This window comes from Sus scrofa, chromosome 11 (assembly GCF_054392235.1).
Source record: "Sus scrofa isolate SSC_HxYL_T2T_F1_AM1 chromosome 11, Sscrofa_HxYL_maternal_Yorkshire_Landrace_v2.0, whole genome shotgun sequence".
Taxonomy (NCBI): domain Eukaryota; kingdom Metazoa; phylum Chordata; class Mammalia; order Artiodactyla; family Suidae; genus Sus; species Sus scrofa.
In genome coordinates this window covers 21,692,108-21,716,593 of record NC_139393.1, presented here as the reverse complement: position 1 = coordinate 21,716,593, position 24,486 = coordinate 21,692,108, and the positions used below count along the sequence as shown (strand labels likewise).

Genomic DNA, 24,486 nt, shown 5'->3' with positions numbered 1-24,486 from the left:
CAGGGTAATGGTTCAAGGGGGCATGATTAATTGGACTGTGTGTGTGTGTGTGTCTGTGTGTGTGTGTCTGTGTGTGTCTGTGTATGGCAGTTTCAGGAAAAAGGCCCCATTTTAATTTCCTGCTCTCCCCGTTCTCACTGCAGTGTTACTCCTGACAGTCAGAGACACTCTCAGGACCAACAGCCTGCTCAGGGGCCACGTCCAAGATCAGCGCCATCTCCCCAGGCACGAAATCTACAAAAAGGATGCATTACCTGCGCGTAATCCACCCACGTGTGACTTTTCTTCACCGTCTTCCACCAATTATGATTCCTCAACAATTTCCCATGGAAACGGCAACGCTCGTTACCTGAAAGGACGGATGTGGGAGCGCAACGTGACAGCTTACCTCATCTAGTGAGTGATAGTGTTCGTAGTACGAGGACGAGGCCCGGGGGCTGACGGTGTCGTTGGAAGTCTGCTGCTGGATCAGGTCTTCCACATTTTCCAACAAGACACTGGGTGATGAAACACAGGGTGAGCTGGTTTCCAAGCCGGGCTCTGATTTTCCCGCACAGCCCACTGCAGGCACAACAGGTGAGCTTGGAAGGAAAAATCACTAAAAAATGCTAAGTATGAGGTGAAAATACGAGCAGGCTAACAGCACGCGATGCTGAAATTCACAAGCCCTCTGGGCAGAGCCTTGGTGGGGAAGCAGAGAGACCATGGCTTGTGCGTGGTAGGTGTTCAAAGCCTTGAACCTCTCGATCTGTCCTCCCTGTTAGCATATTTCTTGATTGTGACTCATTAGTGTCTTTTATACAAACACACAGGTTAATAGACAACTTTCTTCAATCCAGAGGAACACGGCATTATTCTGTTTTCAGTTAAGGACCAAGGAGAGGCAGAAAGACTTTATTTTTTTTTCCTTGTGACAACCACAGACCTCTACCAGATGTTCTATAAGCCCAAAGATGGCCAAATCTCTAGAGAAATAAGAGCACAGGAGAAGGAAAGGTTTGGGAAAGTGATCTCATTTATTTTGCCAAGGGTCACACAGTTATCTAGGCACAAACATTTTAACTGAGTTAAGCCATTCTATGAACAATTTGAAAGTTAGCTGTCATTTTAATAAAACTTTTTGGGGTACCTGCTGTGGACACTGGAGTTAAGGATCCAGTGTCATCTCTGGTAGCGAGGGTTTGATCCCTGGCCTGGCACAGTGAGTTCAGCGTTGCCGCAGCTGTGGCATAGGTTGCAGCTGCAGCTTGGATTCGATCCCTAGCCCAGGAACTTCCATATGCCACAGGTGTGGCCAAGAAAGTTTCTTTTATTTAGGCCTGTGGGTAAAAGCCAAGGCTTGACATTAGAAAGGTCTGAGTTTGACTCCTAGCTCTGCTATGTTCTAGTCTGTTGACCTTGCGAAATTCCTTTGTAAATTTGTACATTTCTTTCATCGGCATAATGAGGATTGTATCTCACAAGGTTAAATAAAGATTAAATGATACAATGTATAGAAAGGCTCAGCACAGTTCCTGGAAGGGAACTGTAACATGTTTTTAATGATGATCATATTACATTTAGAATGGATACACAAGGTCCTACTCTATATATAGCACAGGGAACTATATCCAATCTCCCAGGATTTAGCATGATAAAGAAGAATATAAAAAAAGAATGTCTATCAGAGTTCCCATCGTGGCTCGGTGGTGAAGGAACCCGACTAGTATCCATGAGGATGCGGGTTCAATCCCTGGCCTTGCTCAGTGGGTTAAGGACTCAGTGTTGCCGTGAGCTGTGGTATAGGTAGCAGATGTGGCTCGGATCTGGCTGCTGTGGCTGTGGTGTAGGGTGGCAGCTCTAGCTCCGATTCTAACTCTCACCTGGGAACTTCCATATGCTGTGGGTTCAGCCCTAAAAAGACCAAAAAAAAAAAAAAAGAATATATATATATAACAGAGTCACTCTGCTATACAGCAGAAGTTGGCACAAATTGCAAACCAACTATACTTTAATTAAAAACCAAACCCCCCCAAACAACAAAGTAAAAAAATAATCATCATAGTGTGGTATCCAAAGGCTGCCCACTGATACACGGAATTGAGCACGGCCTCCGGAAGTACAAGGGCACGTGGGACCCTGGCACTTGGGCAATGGATGCAGAAAGGAGATGCAGACAAGAGATTCCAAAAGGAAGAAGGAACAAAATCCCCTTCAGCAGCTGCTTTTTCAAGAGAGACCCCCAAAGCCCGCTAAAGTGAAAGACCAGTTTGCTCCCGGAGCCCTGGCACAGAGCAGAGAAATCATACGAAGGAAGGCATTGGGAGGAACCACAGCGTGTCCACAGATGACGGAGTCTAACAGTGCTTTTCAGAGAAGGGACTGAGGCCGGGAGAGGAAACCACTTGGCCAAGCTCACAGAGCTGCCACTTGGGCTTTATCACCTGTCCATTCCAGAGACGTCCACATGGCCATGTTTAGTGTATGTATTTTTCTAAGAAGCATCAGAGGGGCTTCTTCTGATGGCTTCTACTCAGGAATCATGCCTACCTGGATGGAATTCCGCTCTCATTTAAATGAGTTTTCACAGCGCTTACATCAGATGCATTCACAAAAAAATGGACTTCTTTTTTCTTCTCAATTACATCAGCTGTTACTGGCTGCCAGAGCACAATCTGCAGTTTCAAGGGGAAAAATTGATAAAATAAAAATGACTATTCACATCATTCTCATCTATATCTAAAGCCATAAAAGTATGTCTGTAAGGGCGAGGGGGAGACAATTCCTGGCCACTGGTCCCCATTACACGTGAGGAAGTATAAGCATTTATTTTACAGGGAGGTTGTTTTATTCTCTGTAACCTCTGTTGCTAAAGAGGGCCTGGAACATACTAGGTCCTCTAAATATTTGGTGAGATAATGAATGAATGAATGAATGAATGAATGGATATTTTTATGGACCCGCTGTAAAACTGAATGTGGATGGGAGTTCCCTGGTGCTCAGTGGGTTAGGGATCCATCATTGTCTCTGCTGTGGCTCTGGTTAGAGCTGTGGCTCGGGTTCAATCCTTGGCCCAAGAACTTCCACATGCTACAGGTGTGGCAAAGCAAACACAAAAACTGGATGTGTATGTCAAATGTTTAAAAAGAAATGCAAGTGTATCTAGAAAGAAAAATGTTTTTTTCTTTAATAAAAATTCCATACCTGGGAGTTCCCATCGTGGCTCAGCAGAAATGAATCTGACTAGTGTCCATGAGGATGCGGGTTCCATCCTTGGCCTCGCTCAGTGGGTTAAGGATCCGGCGTTGCCATGAGCTGTGGTGTAGGTCAAAGACGAAGCTCAGATCCCTCATTGCTGTGGCTGTGGCATAGCCTGGCCGCTGTAGCTCCAGTTCGACCCCCAGCCTGGGAACCTCCATATGCTGCAGGTTCCGACCCTAAAAACCAAAAAAAAAAAAAAAAAAATTCATACCCGTGATATAATTACCATGTTGGTGTTCCTTTTCCTTAACCTAATCATGGCCTTTGGGTCATGCCTTCCCATAATACTTAACTTTTTTTTTTTTCTATTTGACTACATTTTTTCCAAAACACTTTCATGCTCACGGCCTTGGATCACTATCACAACACTTCATCATAGAGGAGGCAGGGGTTATTATTTTCACTATTCAGATGAAGAAATTAGGGCTCCAAGCTCAGTTGTCTAAAATCTCACATTAAGAATAGATGCAAACTATTGCCTTTGGAGTGGATTAGCAATGAGATCCTGCTGTGTAGCCCTGGGAACTATGTCTAGTCACTTAACGATGGAGCATGATAATGTGAGAAAATAGAATGTAGACATGAATGTGTAACTGGGTCATCATGCTGTACAGTGGGGGAAAAAAAATTGTATTGGGAAAATAACAACAGGAAAAAAAAAAAAAAGAGGCGGAACACAACCTAAATTCTGGATCTCTGATGCTTCCTCTGGCAGAGTTTCCTCTGTCCGCAGCCTGGTGGCTGTGCAAACGCATCCATCAGCTCTCTGTGGGAGAGGCTGTGTTGACCGACCTTTCCCACCGCTGCCCCTCTTGATTCACCAGAGGCTGAGGCTGTGCGGCTCCACCTGGCGCCAGTGATGGGGCACTGCAGGCAAACGATGGCAGGCAAAAGATTGCAGGCCCCTTCCTGCCAGATAAGGGTTTCCACTGATAGGGAATGTCAGCTTAAGGACTTGCCAGGGTCCAGCCAAAGCTTCCTCCGAACTGCCCTGCAGTCTGGAGTGGTCCAGGCGCAACCCTCCATTCTGCACAGGCGTTGGAGCGGCTTGATGGTGCAACCCCCTGGCAGGGCTCTCACACCTTTAATCTGCCTTTCCTTTTTTTTTAGGCTGCATCCATGGCATGTGGAAGTTCCCAGGCCAGGAATCAAACCTGGCTACAGTGGCAGCAATGCTGGATTCTTAACTCACTGCGCTACAAGGGAACTTCCGTTAATCTGGTTTTGATGTCTGCTTCTCAGAGAACCCTCAATCAACAACCAGGGAGCCATGAATTTTTTATCATGACATTTTATAACTCTTATCAGTTTTCTACATTCTGGAGAATTGGGTCTCAGGCATGGCCATTTTAATACATTTTCTTTTTTGTTTCTTCTGCTTCTTCCTTGGTTAAGAATTATGTTTTTGTTTGTTTGTTTTTGAGCTGCGCCTGTGGCATACAGAAGTTCCCAGGCTAGGGGTCGAATTGTAGCTGTAGCAGCAAGCCTACACCACAGCCACACCAACGCAGGATCCAAGCCGCGTCTGCAGCCTAAACCAAGCTCATGGTAACGCCAGATCCTTAACCCACTGAGCAAGGCCAGGGATCAAACCTGTGTCCTCATGGATCCTACTGCTGAGCCCTGACAGGAACCCACAAGAAATATTGCTTTTTAAGCAAAGTCCTACTGGACTTCTTTTATTGTAGCATCTTTGTAAATTCACACTTTCAATCCCAAGGTACTATTACACAACTGACTGAAAAGCCAATAGCACAAATGAAGTTTGGTTTGGGGAACCATAAAATTATGGAAAGGAGAAGGTTTCGAGAAGAGGGTTTCGTACCAGTCATTTTTAAGTCACACAACACAAAGGAGAGACCATGGCACTCCACCTTTGTATAAAATAAAACCAATAGGAAGAGAAACGAGGGAGAAATTACCTCATACGTTGTAGTAAGATTCTGCAGAATTTGAACTTGCCTAGAGGTTCTAGGAAGAGCAGATAAAACCTGGCCACTGGGGAAAAAAATAAAACAGGATTTTGATGTTAAGTAAAAAGTGAAAATAAGGTAAATCATACTGGGAAGCGCTTCTAGGTAATTATGAAAGGCAGCAAAACATTGAAAGAAAAAGGGGTCTTATCACAGACGAAGTAAAGTGTTAAAAAGAAAATCTTGCCATTTTTGACACACGGGTAGATTTTGAGGATATAATGCTAAGTGAAATAAGTCAGATGGAGACAAACAAATATCACAGGGTTTCACTCATATCATATGTGGAATATAAAATAAAACAAAAGAGACAAACCAAACCAAAACAACCAGACAATCTAGGTATAAGGAGCAGAGTAGTGGTTACGGGGGGCGGGGGGGGGGGCTAAGTGGGTAGGGGGTCAACTGTATGGTGACAGATGGAAAATAAATTTTTGGTGGTGAGCACATTGTCTATACAGAAGTAGAAATAAACTGTTGTACCCATGAAACTTCATGTCATCTGTCAATGTAACCTCAAAAAATGAAAAAGAGAGTAACTCTGTCATTCTCTCCACTCCTAAGCAATTACAAAATCAAAAGCCCTCCTAAATGGAGGTGGTTTGCAGAATGCTTACTTTTCCGACGTGTATATGTTTTAATTTTAAAAATTAAATATTTAATGCATAAGGGTGTGTTCTTAATCATTACATTTAGACAACGTTATAAAAATGGTATATCATACGTATAGTGTTTTTTCAGTCAATGTTGTATTTTTACAATTATCATCTGTGTTAAAGTATCTAATCATAGTTTCTATGTGCAAGGATTTGTCTACAAGCAGAACTGCTATTTCACACAGTACATGCAATTTTCATTTTACAGGACAGTGTCAAATTATTCCTCAAATTTTTTATATCAATTTATATTTTCACCGGTGGTGGAAAAGTTTTCCTATAACTCCTCAAGACTTGATGCTATCTGAATTTTTTTTTTTTTTTTTTTGGCTGCACCTAAGGCACATGGAAGGTCCTAGGCCAAGGATTGAACCCGTGCCACAGCAGCAACCCAAGCTTCTGTAGTGACAATGCCAAATCCTTAATTCACTGTGCCATAAGAGAATTCCAGTGCTGCCTTTTTAACTTTCTCAATCTAATGGTTGTAAAATGGAATATTCTTGTGATTTTAATTTAAATTTTCAGGCTTATGAATGAAGTAGAATTATTTCCATTTGGTTACTGGCCATTCGCATTTTCTTCTCTGTGGTACACTTGTGTTGCCTACTTTTTATTATATTTATTCTAGCAAATTTGCTTTTCTTTTGTAAATGGTGACTTTTTAACATTTCATCTCTTAGTTATTAATTGCTGAGTTAATAGAAATAAAATGGGCTTTTGCATTTATTTTCCATCCAGATACCTTGGCAATTTTGATCATTTTCATGTAGATACTTTGTTTTTTTTTGTTTTTTTTTTTTTGTAAACCATCATTACAATTGCACATAGTAAGTTTTATTTTTTTCACTTAAATAATTACAGAGGCTTTCTTTCTTTTACTTATTTTTTTTTCTTTTTTGGTCTTTTCTAGGGCCACGCCCATGGCATGTGGAGGCTCCCGGGCTAGGGGTCTAATGGAGCTGTAGCCTCTGGCCTACACCAGAGCCACGGCAACCCCAGATCCAAGCCACATCTGTGACCTACATACACCACAGCTCACAGCAACTCCGGATCCTTAACCCACTGAGTGAGGCCAGTGATTGAACCCACAACCTCCTGGTTCCTAGCTGGATTCGTTAACCACTGTGCCACAACGAGAACACCTTTCTTTCTTTCCTTCCTTCTTTTTTTCTTTTTCTTTTCTTTCCTTTTCTTTTTTCTTTCTTCATTTATTGTATTGGTTAGGACCTTCAGTACAGCATTGAATAAAAGAAGAAATAAAATACATGATTCATAATTTTTAAGGAAAACGTTCTAACATCTCACTTAGAATGCTTGTAGGGTTTTGTGGGTGCCTTTTATCAGGTTAAAGAAATTTCCTTCTACTGACTGATATGAATTTTTAATCACAGATGGATGTGGATTTTTTCATATGTTTTTAGGAGATGAGCCTAAGGCTTTTCTGGTTTAATCTCTTAATGTGGAAAATTACATTAATAGAGGTTTTTTGTTGTTTTAGCTGACACTTGGTTTAATTTGTTTTCTCACCTTTGTTTTGTTGTATTTCTTTCTGCCTTGCAAAGCTTGCCAGGTTGAAAAATGCTTAGTGATTCTTGCAAAGCCCAAGGTAATAGATTAATATGAACCAACATGGACCTACTTTATTTTCACATACCACTTAATCAGAGAGGAAAGAATCTCACAGTAAATGTTCATACTTGCAGCTCTTCATCCATTTTTGCAAGTGATAGAGATTTGGATAAAGGTGGAACAGAAGCAGCAGGGTGAGGGACTATAGGAAAAGAAGCTGAAAAAGAAAGTATTGTGTACACATAGAACCGATTCACTTTGCTGTACACAGGAAACTAACATAACGTTGTTAAGTCAACGATACTCTAACAAATTTTTTTAAAAAGAAGAGAAATACAGGAGTTCCCGTTGTGGCGCAGTGGTTAACGAATCCGACTAGGAACCATGAGGTTGCCGGTTCGGTCCCTGAGATTGCTCCGTGGGTTAACGATCCGGCGTTGCCGTGAGCTATGGTGTAGGTTGCAGACGCGGCTCGGATCCTGCGTTGCTGTGGCTCTGGCGTAGGCCGGTGACTACAGCTCCGATTCGACCGCTAGCCTGGGAACCTCCATATGCCGCGGAAGCAGCCCAAAGAAATAGCAAAAAGACAAAAAAAATAAAATAAAAATAAAAATAAAGGCGTGTACCAAGAGCTCTAGAAACTCAAAAGGTTACAATAACTTCTGCTGTCATCATTAACAAAAGCACCATGGGAGCGAGAACTGGGTCGGTAAGCAGCATGTAGGCAGAAGAGCAGAAGACAAAGAGGCAGTGTTGGGGAAATGGCAAGTTGTTTATTTTTGGCAAGTGTAGGATGTAGATGGTTCAGGGCAGGAAAAGAATGGTAGCCAAACAGAAATGAACTTGAACCTTGTGTAAGTTCTTGCAGAGAGAAGTTTTCTGATGCATGCTGGGAAATTTGGTCTTTATATAGCAGGGAGTGAACTGCTAGGAAAGTGACATAATTTGACTCGTGACTTTTTTTTTTTTTTTTTTTTTTTTGTCTTTTTAGGGCTGAAGGTTAGGGGTCGAATCAGAGCTGTAGCTGCAGGCCTATGCCACAGCCACAGCAATGCCAGATCAGAGTTGTGTCTGCAACCTACACCACAGCTCACACCAATGCAGGATCCTTAAACCACTGAGCGAGGCCAGGGATCAAACCTGCATCCTCATGGATATTAGTCCGATTAGTTTCTGCTTAGCCACGATGGGCACTCCTGACTTGTGATTTTTAAGAATGATTTTGACAGCAGGGTAGAGGATAGTTTATTTTGGAAAGTACGATTAAAAGATTCTTCATTCTGGAAATAAACCTGGGGAGACTTGATTATCAAAAGAGAGAAAGAGGCATTCACAGAAACAACAGATTTAGAAATTTTATGTCAGTTCCCTAGTATAGTTGAAGCATAAATTATTCAGCTAGTGCTTAAGGATATATATTCAAGGATAAGTATTACAGGATTATTCATAGCAGCAATAACTGGAAACCATATGAATACTTATCAATATAGAATTGAATGTTAATGGTGTCTCCACATTCTAGAATGTTCTGTAGCCATTACAAAGAATGAGTTATATTTAAAATAGTTAACTTGGGGGAGATTTACATGATGCATTACGAGTGAAAAGAATCAAGTGGAGAAATCTATGAAATATCCCACTTTTGTAGAAAAATAAGTTAGATAAAGGAAAATTATAAGTGTTAAAAGCAAGAGAAAAATATGAATAAATAAACAGCCCATTGTTAACAATGATTTGGATGGTGGAGAATAAATGGCAATTGAAGGACTGGGTTGGTGAGGGCAGGAAACAAGTAAGTTTGTTTTCAAAAGAAAATCTCTATGCCTCTGCTACAAGATATGATATTCGGCTAATGTGATATTACACCCAGATATTTATAAATCCATAGAGAAATGCATGAAAAGAATAATCACCAAAATGTTAATAAAATTTTCTCAGGATGATGAAATTTCAGTGTTTCCCTGATTTTGTGCTGTTCCACATTATTTACTTTTTATAACCAAAAAGAACCTATTTTATTTAATCGGAAAAAAACTATTTTGGAAAGCTATTGTGTGAAAAGCAACTACCAATCTTTTCACAACACTGGTGACCCTTTCATTGTTTTCAAATGTCCTCTGAGCCCATCAGTGGGGCGTAGTTACTGGTGGGTTTTCTAGCCCTTTGTCGTATTTTTATTCTAGCACATTCCACCCTAGGAATTTTCTGTTAGTTTAGTCTTTTTAGGGCCACACCCACAGCATACGGAAGTTCCCAGGCTAGGGGTCGAATCGGAACTGTTGCTGCTGGCCTATGCCACAGCCATCGCAATGCCAGATCCTTAACCCACTGAGCATGGCCAGGGATCGAACCCACATCCTCCTGGCTACTAGTCGGGTTGATTACCACTGAGCCAAGACAGAAAACCCCTTGCCCTAGGAATTTTTTGATCCCCACTCCACCGCCTTTTACCATCGGCCACAGTCATTTTGACATTTCTAGTTCATTTAATGCAGGCCATTATTTTCTCCAAGCTTCCAAGCACCATCCTAGAAGCAGTCAGCACCACCCTGCAAGGATCTAACCAGAAGGTCAAATCCTATATCACAGGCAAGAGTATTTCTTTAGGGACAAAGTCCTATTTGTTTGTTTTTGTGTTCTTTGGTTTGTTTGGGGTTCTTTGGCTGTGCCCACAGCATGTGGAAGTTCCCAGGTTAGGGACTGACCCCAGCCACAACCAGAGCCACAACAGTGGCAACACTGGATCCTGAACCCGCTGAGCCACAAAGGAACTCCACGTCCTTTTTCTTCGTGAGCATACTCAGCCCTTCCACAGCTGGATCATATCATGACTTAACCCTAGATGCTGCTTTGGAGGCCAGGAGGGGAGGTGGGAGTCGATTCTGAGGGCTGATGGTTGGAGATGACATGACAGAACAGAGCTCCCAACAGCAATGGGGGTGATGGGAGAGCTTTGCAACCAAAGCCAGGTGGGTGTACTTAACCAGGAGTAGCAGGCTGGACACAATGATCGTAAGAGCCACAAGGTCAGAGTGGTAGCCAGAGGGACATGGCCTTTGGAAAACCCTAGTGAGTTAAGAGAACACCGAGTTCTTAGGGGCAAGAGAGTCAGCTGCCAATAAAGGTATTGCTCAATCTTTACAATCAAAACAAGTCCGGGCTAGATGAGAATGGCTGAGTACAGCCTCCCCAGGCAAAACCCTCGACCACTGCCCCAGGCCCAGACCTGTGCAGTTCTAGGTCTAGAATCCTTTGCCTGAAGGAGGAGTCAGGTCCCCACAAAGAAAGACCCTGCAGGAGTATAGACGGGGTACATGATCACAACTCCCTCAGTCCTTTGCCAAAGGAACCTCTGACCATTTGCTCAGGTAACTCTGCCCGCTGGGGAAAGATGAACCCTCAGCCTGGCTGAGGTCTGGGGGATGCAGGGTGACACTGAAACCGGAAGATCCAGAGTCTTAGTCTAAGTTCAGCTCATACTGGGTGCCCCAGGCCCGTGGGTCTCCCCATGATTTTCTCCTACTCCCCAAATGTATAACTGAAGTGGACCAACTCAGTCGTTGGCAGAACACCCACAATGGTTCCTCGCCTGTAAAGTAAGAGCTATCTGGCAAAAAAACACGAAATGTGAAACTGTCCACCCCCCAGCCAATTTAAAAAATGTACCAAAAAAAAAATGCATTCTGGGGGGAAATGGCAGATTTAGGGCCACTCATAAAGATATCATCCTTAAATATGCAGGAATGGTGGCTCTTATCAAGTTCACCTTTAATTGACAAGTCTGTCTCCCACAAAAGCTAGATGGATCCTATTGGATGGCAGTGGACAAACTTGACCATGGAGGAGTCCCCATTGTAGCTGCTATGCTCAGTGTAGCATTGGCTGGGCAGAGCCTCCGGTGTGTGTGATTCAGCTGTTGGACTGGCCATCCCTATCAGAAAAAAGTATCAGAAACAGTTTGCATTGCCTCAGGACAGATACTAAATATATTTACAGTCTTGCTTCAACTTGACTTTCCCGGAGCTCCCGCTGTGGCACAACAGGACGGGCAGCATCTTGGGAGCCCTGGGACGTGGTTTCCATGCCCAGCCCAGCACAGCTGGTTAAGGAGCCAGCTTAGCTCATGGATGCAGCTCAGATCTGATCCCTGGCCCAGGATCTCCATATGCCGTGGGACAGACAAAAAATAATAATAATAATAATAATAATAATAACTTTCCCACGGTCTGTCATAATATGGTCCAAAGGGAACTAGCCTGTCTGGCTGTTGCAGTCACCATAGGACATCACTTGACTCTTGGATCAGAGGAGCAAGAAGTGGCTAGAACACTGGAGGTCTTGGTAAGACACATGAATATGATGGAGGATAATCTGAGAAAAAGAATGTGTACACACACACACACACACACACACATATATATGTATGGTTGGGTCACTTTGTTGTACAGCAGAAATTTTGATAGAACATTATAAGTCAACTATAATAAAAAAAAGTTTTAAAAGACACACGTGCTCCCAAAGTAGGAAATAAATACTACAAAGAGCCAGGGACCCGCCCCATTGAGAAAATGTTAAGTGTCTAGTAGTCTGAGATGGGCTGGAAAATCCCCTGCAAAATATTACTTAGCCATTAAAAAAAAAAAAAAAAAAGAATGGGAATTCCCGTCGTGGCGCAGTGGTTAGCAAATCCAACTAGGAACCATGAGATTGCGGGTTCGATCCCTGGCCTGGCTCAGTGGGTTGAGGATCCGGCGTTGCCGTGAGCTGTGCCGTAGGTCACAGACGCAGCTCGGATCCCATGTTGCTGTGTCTCTGGCATAGGCTGGTGGCTACAGCTCCGATTTGACCCCTAGCCTGGGAACCTCCATATGCTGCGGGAGCGGACCTAGAAAAGGCAAAAAGGGAAAATAAAAAAAAGTGAAATTTTGCCCTCTGCAACACCACGGATGGACCTGGAGGGTATTATGCTAAGTGAAACAAGTCAGACAGGAAAGACAAATACTGTAAGTTATTGCTTATATGTGGAATCTAAAAAACAAACAACAACAAAAACCACAAATGAATATAACAAAATAGAAACAGGCTCAATTTAGAGAACAAACTAGTGGTTCCCATCAGGGAATCAGAGGCAAGATACGGGTAGAAGACTGAGGTACAAACTACTATGTATAAAATAAATAAGCTCAAAGATATATTGTACAGCCCAGGGAATGTAGTCAATATTTTTAAATAACTTTAAGTGGAGTATAATCTATAACTACATTGAATCATGAGTTCCCGTCGTGGCTCAGAGGCAACAAACCTGACGAGTATTCATGAGGACCCAGCTTCTTTTCCTGGCCTCGCTAAGTGGGTTAAGGATCTGGCATTGCTGTGAGCTGTGGTGTAGGCTGCAGACACGGCTCGGTTCCTGTGTTGCTATGGCTCTGGTGTAGGCCAGTGGCTGCAGCTCCAATTGGACCCCTAGCCTGGGAACTTCCACATGCTGCAGGTATGCTCCTAAAAAACAGAAAAAAAAAAAAAACTGAACAACTGTGTTGTCCACCTTAAACTAATAATATTGTACATCAATTAATTTAAAAAAAAAGATAAATAATTGCATCTTTTACCTCCTGTGACAAAGGGAACACAATACCTGTTATGTCCTGGGGGTCCTGGCTATGCCTCACTTGGAAATAATGCTTCAGCCAGTATAGTGGGTGACTTGAAAGATACCATCCTTGCGAGAGGCCCAGAGCAGAAACTGTTCAGCTGGTGGTACAAAAAGCCCTGCCACTCGGACCACATGGCTTGGCGGACTGTATGGGTTTGGGAGCATTTTGTGCTGGGAAAAGATGTTTTCTGGAGGCTTTAAAATGTCTCAACACAGGAGTTCCTGTCATGGCTCAGTGGAAACAAATCTGACTGGTATCCATGAGGATCCAGGTTTGATCCCTGGCCTCACTCAGTGGGTTAAGAAGCTGACTGCAGGAGCTCCCATTGTGGCTCAGTGGTTAACGAACCCGACTAGTATCCATGAGGATGCAGGTTCAATCCCTGGCCTACTCAGTGGGTTAAGTATCCGTCATTGCCATGAGCTGTGGTGTAGGTTGCAGACATGGCTTAGATCTGGTGTGGTTATGGCTGTGGCTGTGGGGTAGGCTGGCAGCTGCAGCTCCAATTTAACACATAGCCTGGGAACCTCCATATGCAGTGTGTGCGGCCGTAAAAAGACAAAAAAAAAAAAAGTCTCAACAAAATAATCACAATTTAGACACCTAGAACAGGGCCATACCACCTGCAGTGGAGAATTATGCACCTTTCAAAAAACAGTAACTAGTATGACTTGTTGAAGCATCAGCTGAGGCGCTGGTTTGGAAAGGAGCAACATCCTCCAGTATCTACTTCTTTTTGTTTGTTTTGTTTTGCTTTTTAGGGCCACACCCACGGCATATGGAGGTTCGCAGATTAGGGATTGAATCAGAGCTACAGCTGCTGGTCACAGCCACAGCCACGCCAGATCCAAGCTGTGTCTGCGACCTACACCACAGCTCACGGCAACGCCAGATCCTTAACCCACTGAGCGAGGCCAGGGATTGAACCTGCAACCTCATGCTTCCTAGTCAGGTTCCTTTCCACTGTGCCACGATGGGAACTCTGTTTCTTGTTTGTCTGTTTGTTTTTACTTTAAATCAAAAGTCATTCTATGATGCTACGTCCTCACTGGATAGAAGACATGGTTTCAGGAAACAAGCTGGAGCCATCAGCTCCATTTACCACCATTCCAAGAGCTCCACCTGGAGAGTATGTACTTTTAGTCTACAAATATGGGCTCTGTAAGTTTAAAAGTTCTGGTTTCCAGAGGAGAAAAACTTCCACAAGACATAGGAGGAGTCCCACTAAACTGAAAGCCATTGCTGCTACCCAGTCAATTTCATTTCCTTGTGCTAACAGATCATGTGGGAGGCGAGGTATTATCATGCTGGACAGAGCAGTTGATCTCGGTCATCAGAGGACACTGGGGGCTGATCTCACACTGTCAAGGTGCAGGGAAGAATGCATTTGACATGCAGATGATAGGCTTTCTGTGAGACTCTCTTGTCCAACACTGATGCGTGTAGATGAGTGTAGTGGCCATGACCCAAGAGGCCACTGTAACTGTGGGCTTGGACCCTTGAGGTTGAAGGTCTGGGTCATCTCAGCAAGTAAGCCACCTGGACCAGGACAGGTGCTAGAGAGGGGAAACCGGAACAGATGACAGAGAAGGGGGATGCTGAGTACTGGGTACCATCTCAAGACCAGCCATAGCTGTGGAGGGCTAGAGTTAACCCTCAAAAGTTCCTTCTGTATGAATCCTTCAGGCGAAGAGACCAATGTGAACCCCAAAGTGGTACAAGGGCTGGTCTCCAGGAGATGCCATGTTTTGAGCCTGGATCTTCATCCAGGAGTGAACACTCATTTCCCCAGCTTCTGTGAGCTCTGGCAGCTCTCAGTCATGCCCTTTACCAGGACTTTCGCTTGACTGCAGAGGGCCGTCATCCTCTTCCGGGTGACTCCACACCCGATGACTAATAAGCAGGGGTCATAAAGGCCAACTCTGTTGCCCCAACTTGGGACAACTCTTCAAGGACAACCCAGCTTTCAGGGCTCCCCGTAGGTATAGCTGAGGCCTTTGTTGTGACTGCATCACAGTTCAGTTCCTCCTCTGCTCATTTCTCCACAGATGCTGATCCTGAGATATCTGTCCATCAAACTCCCTACATGCAAATCTCTATCTTAGAATCTGCCTCCTGGGGAAACTAACCCACAGCAGATACAAATGCCTACTTTATGTGACATAAACCATGACAAGTACCATATGAGCGGTAAAAATACTCTCCTACAAGAATATAAAGTCAGAAGTGACTTTTGTCCTAGAATGGAGACATTCTGAGCTGGGCTATTGAGATAGGTAGGATTTGACAGGTGAATAGCAAGTGGATGGCCAGATAAGACAGGTAACACTTTGATAAATGAATTAGAGAGGAAGTAGTATAAGCGCTGGTGCATAAGTGGAAAAACAAAATCGGAGTTCGAGGACTGGCACGTGACCCAGGTGGGCAGGAATAAGGGCTCATGCTGGGATGTACCAGGAAATAGGAGCCGGATGAATGGGCAGCCTAGGACCTGATCATTGAGGGTCTTAAAAACTGGGTATCATTTTGGGAATTTGAGCGACAAACTCAAAGAGTTCTTTCAAAGCAAAGTGAGGATTTATCTTAAGGAAAAAGAACAAAGCTGGAGGCATCATCCTTCCAGGTTTCAGACAATACTACAAAGTTATAGTAATCAAAACAGCCTGGTGCTGTCACAAAAACAGCCATACAGGTCAATGGAATAGAAGACAAGGCCCAGAAATAAACCCACACACCTATGATAAGTTAATCTTTGACAAAGGAGGCATAAATATACAGTGGAGAAAAGGCAGCCTAGTCAGCAAGTGGTGCTGGGAAAGCTGGACAGCCCCATGTAAATCAATGAAGTTAAAACACTCCCTCACACCATATATAAAACCAAACTGAAAATGGCTTAAAGGCTTACATATAAGACATGACACTACAAAACTCCAAGAAGAGAACATAGGCAAAACCCTCTCTGATATAAATGACAGCAATATTTTCTTAGATCACCGTCTCAAGGCAAAAGAAAGAAAGGAAAAGACAAAAAAAATGGGACCTAATCAAACTTAACAGGTTTTGCACAGCAAACAAAACTATCAACAAGATGAAAATACAGCCAATGGAATGGGAGAAAATATTTGCAAACCAGGCACCTGACAACTCAATGTCAAAAAAAAAAAAAAAAAAAAAAAAAAAAACAGCCCAGAGAGTTCCTGTTGCGGCGCAGCAGACGTGAATCCTATCCATGAGGATGCGGGTTTGACCCTCAGTGGGTCAGGGATCTGGTGTTGCAGGGAGCTGTGGTGTAGTTCGCAGACTTGGTTGGCTCAGATCCCCACATTGCTGTGGCTGTGGCATGGGCTGGCAGCTGAAGCTCCAATTTGATCCCTAGCCTGGGAACCTCCATATGCCACAGGTGCGGCCCTAAAAAGCAAAAGCAAATAAATAAGTAAATAAATAAATAAACAACCCAATCAAAGAAAGGGGAGAAAACCTGAATAGACATTTTTTCAAAGATGTACAGATGGCCAGCAAGCATATGAAAAGATGTTCATAGGAAATAAAACTCATATCTTATGGCAAGACAAGAAAAATTAAAGATTTTCTTTGGGAGTTCCCTTAGTGGGTCAGTGGAAATGAATCTGACTAGCATCCATGAGGATGCAGGTTCGATCCCTGGCCTCACTCAGTGGGTTAAGGATCCGGCATTGCCGTGAGCTGTGGTGCAGGTTGCAGATGCAGCTTGGATCTGGCATTGCTGTGGCTGTGGTATAGGCTGGTGGCTACAGCTCCAATTAGACCCCTAGCCAGGGAACCTCCATATGCCATGGGTGCGGCCCTAAAAAAGACAAAAAAAAAAAAAAAAAAAGATTTTCTTTGTCCTCTGGCCTCTTCTCCCCCCTACTGTGCATTGTGTATCTGTACTGTGCATCAACCAAACTATCCTCACTGGAAGAAACACCCGCTCAACCATAAAGAGCAATGTTCTCTTAGCACCAACAAGAGGATAACTTAAAAGATTCCTTCTTGATTTTGTAAGGAGCTCGATGACACTTAGATATAGATTGCGTAAACTGTCAATAATACGTCATTTAATGTATAGCCTTCTGTCTCAAAAAGCTTATATTAACTGTGCCTTGATTTTGAATGGGTGGAATAGTTCTTGGAGTTCTTGAGATGCTGTCTGGGGTAATAATCCTTAATTTGGCTCAAATAAAATTTTCCATTTCTTTCTTAGATCAACTGATTAATTTTCTTCAACACTCAATATTGCTAATTACTAGAGAAACGCAAATCAAAACTACAACAAGGTATCACCTCACACCAGTCAGAATGGCTCTTATGAAAGTCTACAAATAATAAATGCTAGCAAGGGTATGGAGAAAAGGGAACCTTCCTACACTGTTGGTGGGAGTATAAATTGGTTCAATCACTATAGAAAAGAGTATGAAGTTTCCTTTAAGAAAATAAAAATAGAGTTACCATATGATCCTACTCCTGGGCATATAACTGGAAAAGTTGAAAACTCTAATTCGAAAAGATACATGCATCCCAATGTTCACAGCAGCGCTGTTTACAATAGCCAAGATATGGAAGCAACCTAAATGTCCATCAACAGAGGAGTGGATAAGGAAGATGTGGTACATATATAAAATAGAATATTACTCGGCCCTAAAAAAGAATGAAATATTGGGAGTTCCAGTGTGGCTCAGTGGTTAACGAATCTGACTAGGAACCATGAGGTTTTGGGTTCGATCCCTGGCCTTGCTCAGTGGGTTAAGGATTCAGCACTGCTGTGAGCTGTGGTGTGGGTCGCAGATGAGGCTTGGATCCCATGTTGCTATGGCTCTGGCATAGACTGGCAGCTACAGCTCCAACTGGACCCCTAGCCTGGGAACATCCATATGCCGTGGGAGCAGCCCTGGAAAAGACAAAAAGACAAAAAAAAGAATGAAATATTGCCATTTGCAGCAACATGGGTGGACCTAAAGATTATCATATTGAGTGAAGTAAGTCAGAGAAAGACATTATATAAAATCATTTATATGTGGAATCTAAAAAATTATATTGATGAATTTATTTACCAAACACAAGCAGACTTGAAGACATAGCAAAATTGTGGTTACCAAAGGGGAAAGAGGGAGATATGTGGGGTAAATGATGAGGATGGGATTAACAGATACACACTACTATATATAAAATAGATAAGCAACAAAGATTTACTATATAGCACAGGAAACTATATTCAATATCTTTAATAACCTATAATGGAAAACAATATGAAAAAATATGTATAATGAATTACTTTGCTATACATCTAAAACTAACACAATCTTGTAAATCAACTATACTCGATTTTTTTAAAAAGGAAGGGGTATTTGTATAATTCTATCAATGTAATTTTAGGATGAATTTCCTAGCAAGTTAAGCTCACAATGAAATATAATACCTTACAAAGCAACAAGTTCTTCATTATTCAAATAGAGGCATTATTCAATTCCACATAAAGGAAGTTCTGGGTTGACTAGAAGATGAGATGCTTGGGTGTTTTTCTCATGCGTTAAAGGACAAGCAAGTACCAAAGTTAGTCAACAGAAGGAGAAAGAAAATGTAAAGGTAAAAAATGTGTGATCCAAACAGATCTTTCTTAAGGAGAAAAAAAAAAAGAAATATAAAAAGTGAGTTAGGAAATGTGGAGTAATAAAATTACGGGGATATACATTTACCATAAAATACAATAATATGTCCAAGTTCAAATCGTGGCGAGATGGACTCTTCCTTTCTCAAGTTTGACTAAAGTGCCAACACCACAGAATCAAATAATGCGCCCCGGGGTCAGTCTGATATTATGCCGTCCTGGCCCCAGGCACAAAAACTGGTTTTAACCATGCAGGTTAGTTGTGTTTTGTCAAGAGGGTGCCGCAGAGGCCCACAACAAAACCAGACTGAACCAGCTAGATCCAAGATCTCGGGCAAAGGAGGCTTTCCTTGCCTCGATTTATCCTTGCGTTTGTTTCAAAAGTACCTGGTGTCGGCAAGAGAGGCTTTGCAGCTGTGCTTGGAGAGCTAGACAGCAGTCACCCTCCGCGGACCGGCTCTGACTGGAGCACAGGAACATGCCTACGCTGGATGAAACCTGGAGGTGTCTAGAGTTACCCTTGCTTCATCAGCTGGCTAAGATCTCTGCCTTGAGCTGGGAATTTGTACTCTGCTGGCACAACGTGTGCCCTGTGCAAAGGAGCATGGAAGACTGCGCATGCCTGGCTGCCCCTGGAAATCTCCGCCCCCTCCCTCGCTGGGGACCTGTCTGCCTCCTAAGCCTGAAATTCCCTGACTTCCCTCCCTTGACGGGGGAGGAGCTGCCCTCAGAGCATGAGCTCCCTGTTCCCATTTTCTGCCCGTTGATAAAAGCCTGTCTTCCTTGCACCAAATTCAGTGCCATCGTTGAAAGGAGGAACCTGAGCTGGGAAGAGCCCCCTGACCCAGGCAGGGGGACATCGTTTGGGGAGTGGGAGGCAAGAGGGGGGTCCCCGGATCTAAGGGGAGCGAGGGGAAGGATTCCTGAAGATGTTTCTTTGCAGCAAGTGTTCCCAAGTCCCCACGCAGGTGTTACATCCTTTAAGTCAGCCTAGCAGGGAAGATAATGGGTGAATCTAAGCCTTTTTCCTCAATTTTATCCACACAAGGACAGGTGCCTGACTTGTTCCTGATTAAACCTCCTGGGGCTGGCCTGCAATTAACTAGATTAGTCATTAAAATCAAAAGGATAACCCCTTCATGTTGTATAGTTAGAGCTCAGATGCCATCCAATATGTGTCACAACAGCCAGAGCCCAGGTGAAGGCAAGATTCTTAAAATGAAAGATGGAGCCCCAAGTGACCACCTAGAAAGAGACACCTCTATCCTGGTCTGGAGAATTGCCCAGCAAGGGAATCTTAGAAATCTCTAAGTTAAAATCCAAGGAAAGGACTAACGGGAAAAGGAGTCAGGGGTGTGTGGGGGTGTGTGGGTGTGTGTGTAAGGAGTCACTTTCCTGCCAAGATTGAGATCTTTGAATAATGTCTTGGTTGGACTTGACATTCTAGCTTCTGAATTGAGGTTTGCTTTTCAGCATGACCCAAAGGACTACCAGTTACTTAAGAGCAGGTGAGAAAGCCACGGAATTCTCTAACTTTCCATGCAAGAGCGGAGGAAGATTGCTTTGCCACATAGAATATGTTGGGGTAATGGAAGATGAAAAATAAAGACGAGTTTTGATGACATCTCTAAAGGGATAGAGTTACAGCATTTACCCAATAACTATTTGGGGTGGGGATGGGGGTGGTGAGACTGCATCAAAAACAGAGTGAAAAGCACAAGCACAGTGAAACAACAAGTCACCTTAAACAAAAAGGAAACCGAGGCTCAAAGAGACTCCGATTGCTTAGGACCGCATGACTGATAAATGGCAGACCTGAGGTTGCTCCTCAGCTCCCCGGCTCCTGAGCCTTTAATACCCAGGCAGCATTTCCTCCGCTGCTTCCCCTCTAAGAACATGATTATGCTCATCAAGCTCTGTCCCCTGCTCTGGTGGACGGTTCACACTTGCTCTGAAAGACTATTTTTGAATTTAAAAAGCTGGTGAGATGCCTCTGAACAATGGAACATAGCCCAAGGCTGCATTTTGTTGTATGCATTGCAGCATTTTAAAGGCACTAGTACCCCGTTCTCTAAGATGAAAATAATACATAATCAGTGGGAGCTAAGCGAAAGCCAATACGCTTGTCTCCAGGTAGCTGATAGTATATGAAGTCAACAGAAGGAACACTTCCTGGTCTATTAATTCAAAAGCCCTCTATCCTCAACCCTCCTCCATCCTCCGATTCCTTTTCCTCCTTCCTACTTTTTCTCATGTCCTCTTTCCAAATAAACAGCCTCGCTGACTGGCTGCGCTTCGGTAATCAGAGCAATGCAATTGGTGACTGTTTATAAGATTCTCGCTAGTATTTTACATTTACCCTTTATGGTATTTGGCCTTTAAAAGCAAGTGAATACAGAGACTTTTTTTTTTTTTTTTTTTTTGGTTGCCTTTCTCTTTGGCATATGGTATTTATGCCTTTAAAACTTGTTTTGTTCTTGTTCCAGGGTGTTTTACGGATGAGATCTATCAAAATGCACCTATCAATCAGCCACTAAGAGAGTGCCTGAACACAAAGAGGTATTAGGAAAATGATCAGGACAGAAAACAGTAACAGAACAGCTTTAGGAAAAAGCCAGGCCCTCAGCTCTTTGTAGGAGGCGTCATCTTTTTTGCCCCCAGAAAATAATTCATCAACGTCTGTCACCCTGAATAAAATTAGATTTTTTTCTTTTAGCTTCAGTAATAGGCAATTCCTGGAAAGGCAATGCTCAGAAACATTTGGTGGAAAAAAAAAATTATTTTTACTCACAGAAAGAAGAGTTTGTGATTTTATTTCTAGGGGAGGAATGGGACCTAGGAATCAGATCTGCTTCTGCCCACGAAGCTGTGGTACCCCCTCCCTGATACATGGGGATCATCACGATATGCACAAAGTATGAAATATCTTCAATATGATATGATTTGACTATAATATAGACAGTCGCATCCCTCTCTTCAAGAATAGGTATCAGGAGTTCCGTCGTGGCGCAGTGGTTAACGAATCCGACTAGGAACCATGAGGTTGCGGGTTCGGTCCCTGCCCTTGCTCAGTGGGTTAACGATCCGGCATTGCCGTGAGCTGTGCTGTAGGTCGCAGATGCAGCTCGGATCCCGCGTTGCTGTGGCTCTGGCGTAGGCCGGTGGCTACAGCTCCGATTCGACCCTTAGCCTGGGAACCTCCATATGCCGCGGGAGTGGCCCAAGAAATAGCAACAACAACAACAACAAAAGACAAAAGACAAAAAAAAAAAAAAAAGAATAGGTATCAAACAGACTTCAAAGTACATGCTGAAGCCAAAAATAGAAGAGTCAAGCATGAGGGAATTGTCCTCATTCATTTCTTTACTATTTTCTTTCCATGCATTTCCTTTATTTGCATACCGTTTAGTCCTACTGAACTCTTGTAAGCTTATTCATTTTTGCAGCCACATGGTCAAGCTTTTGTATATCTTGCTAGTGGTTATCTCATCAAGTTTAAGGTTCACTATATGATCCAGATGGTGGTTTGTAGGGGAGCCCACTAAGCTTGGACACAGCCAGCTGTGATGATACTTGGGCTGGCTGGCACTGAGGCCACCTTCTGAACCTGCCATACACAGGGGAGGACCTTGAACCTGGCCCTCCAGCCCTGGCCTCTCTTCTAGGCTACCTTCCAGCCTGGCTGCCTTCTCTGCCAACTCCCTGTGATGAAGTCTGACCGCCCTTCAAATTGGATCTCTTCCTAATTTCTGTAATTTTTAGAGGCACTGCTGTGCTGTGAAAAGGGCTGGAGTGAGGCAAAAATGGAGTTGAATCCAAACTCTCCACGTACTCTTTGATTTGGGGGCCACTGATTTGTTCTTCCTGAGGCTGATTTTTCTCCTCTGAAAAGTGTTGGGAAAGATCCCTGGAGTAGAGGATTGTGAGAATGTAACAGGGGAACATTCCTAAGTGCCTAGCCCAGTGCCAGGGACATCACCCTTGCTGAATAATCATGCACTTCCTCCTCCTTCGCTCTCTGGCAATGACACTGCCGTTGTCTACAGTAGCCAGGTTAGACACATTGAAATCAGTTGTTCTCCTCCCCTCTCCTTTACCCTTAATTACAGCCAATCATCAAGTAATAGGATATTAGAACTCGCAAGAACCTTAGAAATCATAGCCATCTGATTTACGGATAATGCATAGAGACATAAGTCACCAATTATCCTAGCAATTTGATTCCCATGTCAATTCTAGTCACATGGTGATGGAATTTGTGGCTAGACCCTTGACGACCATCTGGAACAACAAAGAATCAACCGACTATAATTAGCTTAGTAATGATGTGCAAACACAGCTTCCGGCTCACACGTCAATCTCTATTTTCTTAAATGCTGTCTTACGGCTCTTTCAGTTCAGTTGCTTTGGTGGAATTTTCCCTGCTCCTGATACGTCCTTTCCCTCTTAGCCTCCCCCTGACACAGGGTAAGGAATCTGTCTCAGAGATACTTGGAGGAGAAAAAGATCACAGAAGCAAAACAAAGTGTGTGGGAGGGAGAAGATCATTCCAAAAGGAAGCAGTATCAATTTTGAAAAGCCCCCAAATTGACGAGCTAATCAATTACGGTCACACAATACAGACGAACTATTTACATCAAGTTTTGTATATGCTAGAGCATGAGTTCTTTTGTGTGCTTTCAAGGGGCTTATAGTAGAAAAGCCTAAGGGAACCACTCTCCAGAGACAAATGAGAATTAGAAAAAAAAAAAAAAGAATTAGACATGTTCATGTGTGTCTTCTTTATCGCTTTACTTTTAATTTTTGTCTTTTTAGGGCTGCATCCGAAGCAGATGGAGGTTCCCAGGCTAGGGGCTGAATCGGAGCTGCCACAGCAACTCGGGGTCCAAGCCCTCGCATCTTCAACCTACACCACAGCTCACGGCAATGGCAACGCTGGATCTTTAACCCACTGAGTGAGGCCAGGGATCGAACCCGATACCTCATGGATACTAGTCGGGTTCATTAACCACTGAGCCACAATGGGAAATTCCATGTGTTTCTTCTTTAAAACACAGCTATCCTTCCTTTATATTCCACGCTGAACACCCAGACACAACCCAAACCTCCTTTCCAATCCATCTATACCTTTGCCCGCTGCCCCCTCCCATGTTGCATGTACAAGAGAAAAGTAAATAATCCATAGCCATGTAGCACATAGATGAAGACAGGAGAAATATAAACCATGTGGTATTGACATGTAAATAATTAGTTTTTTTAATTGAGTCTATTTCTTTCATTTTCATAGTCACTGAATATACATATCATCCAGAGTTTTCTCAGTAATAAAACTAGAGCCAGAAAAGAAAAGAAAGAGCCTGGGTTTAAGTGAGATCCTTATTGCACTGAATCTCCCATTTGGAAGGGCAACATGGAATGTTTCAGAAAGACCTGACCTTGACCTCCCCCAGGCCAGTGGACAAAATGGGTTTCACGAGGGGCAAATGAGCAGGGGGAGGAAGGACCCCGCTCATCTAGGGTTCGACAGGGTTACCTCTGAAACGCGAAGACATCCTGCTCACAGAGGAGAACGGCGGCTACCAGGACTGCAAAGCTATAAAGCTTCATCCCAGCAGTGATTTGCTATAAACCACAATTCTCTGAAGAGAAGGGTCCGGAGAGCCGATGACCTAAGAGCCGTCTTTACACACTGGTTAAAATGTAATGGCGTGTTCCCTCTGCTTGCTGTGATCCATCGACTTCTCGTCTACTTCCACCCCCAAAGAGAAAGC

The 24,486-nt window shown here is 43.3% G+C and overlaps 1 protein-coding gene across 2 annotated transcripts in view; it reads right to left on the bottom strand.

Annotated features, from left to right (window-relative positions):
* Nucleotides 1–24,481, bottom strand: part of CPB2 (carboxypeptidase B2) — a 59,155-nt gene extending 34,674 nt beyond the window's left edge. Inside the window, exons 1-4 of one of the 2 annotated variants that reach the window (XM_001929146.5) lie at nucleotides 24,249–24,481; nucleotides 5,163–5,238; nucleotides 2,530–2,654; nucleotides 389–497 (exon numbers count right to left, since the gene is read on the bottom strand). In XM_001929146.5, coding sequence (XP_001929181.1) covers nucleotides 389–497; nucleotides 2,530–2,654; nucleotides 5,163–5,238; nucleotides 24,249–24,322 — 384 coding nt within the window. In that variant the 5' untranslated portion in view covers nucleotides 24,323–24,481. The remainder of the gene's footprint in view (nucleotides 1–388; nucleotides 498–2,529; nucleotides 2,655–5,162; nucleotides 5,239–24,248) is intronic. The other variant, XM_084981797.1, reaches the window with a different exon arrangement.
* Nucleotides 24,482–24,486: the final 5 nt, after the last annotated feature.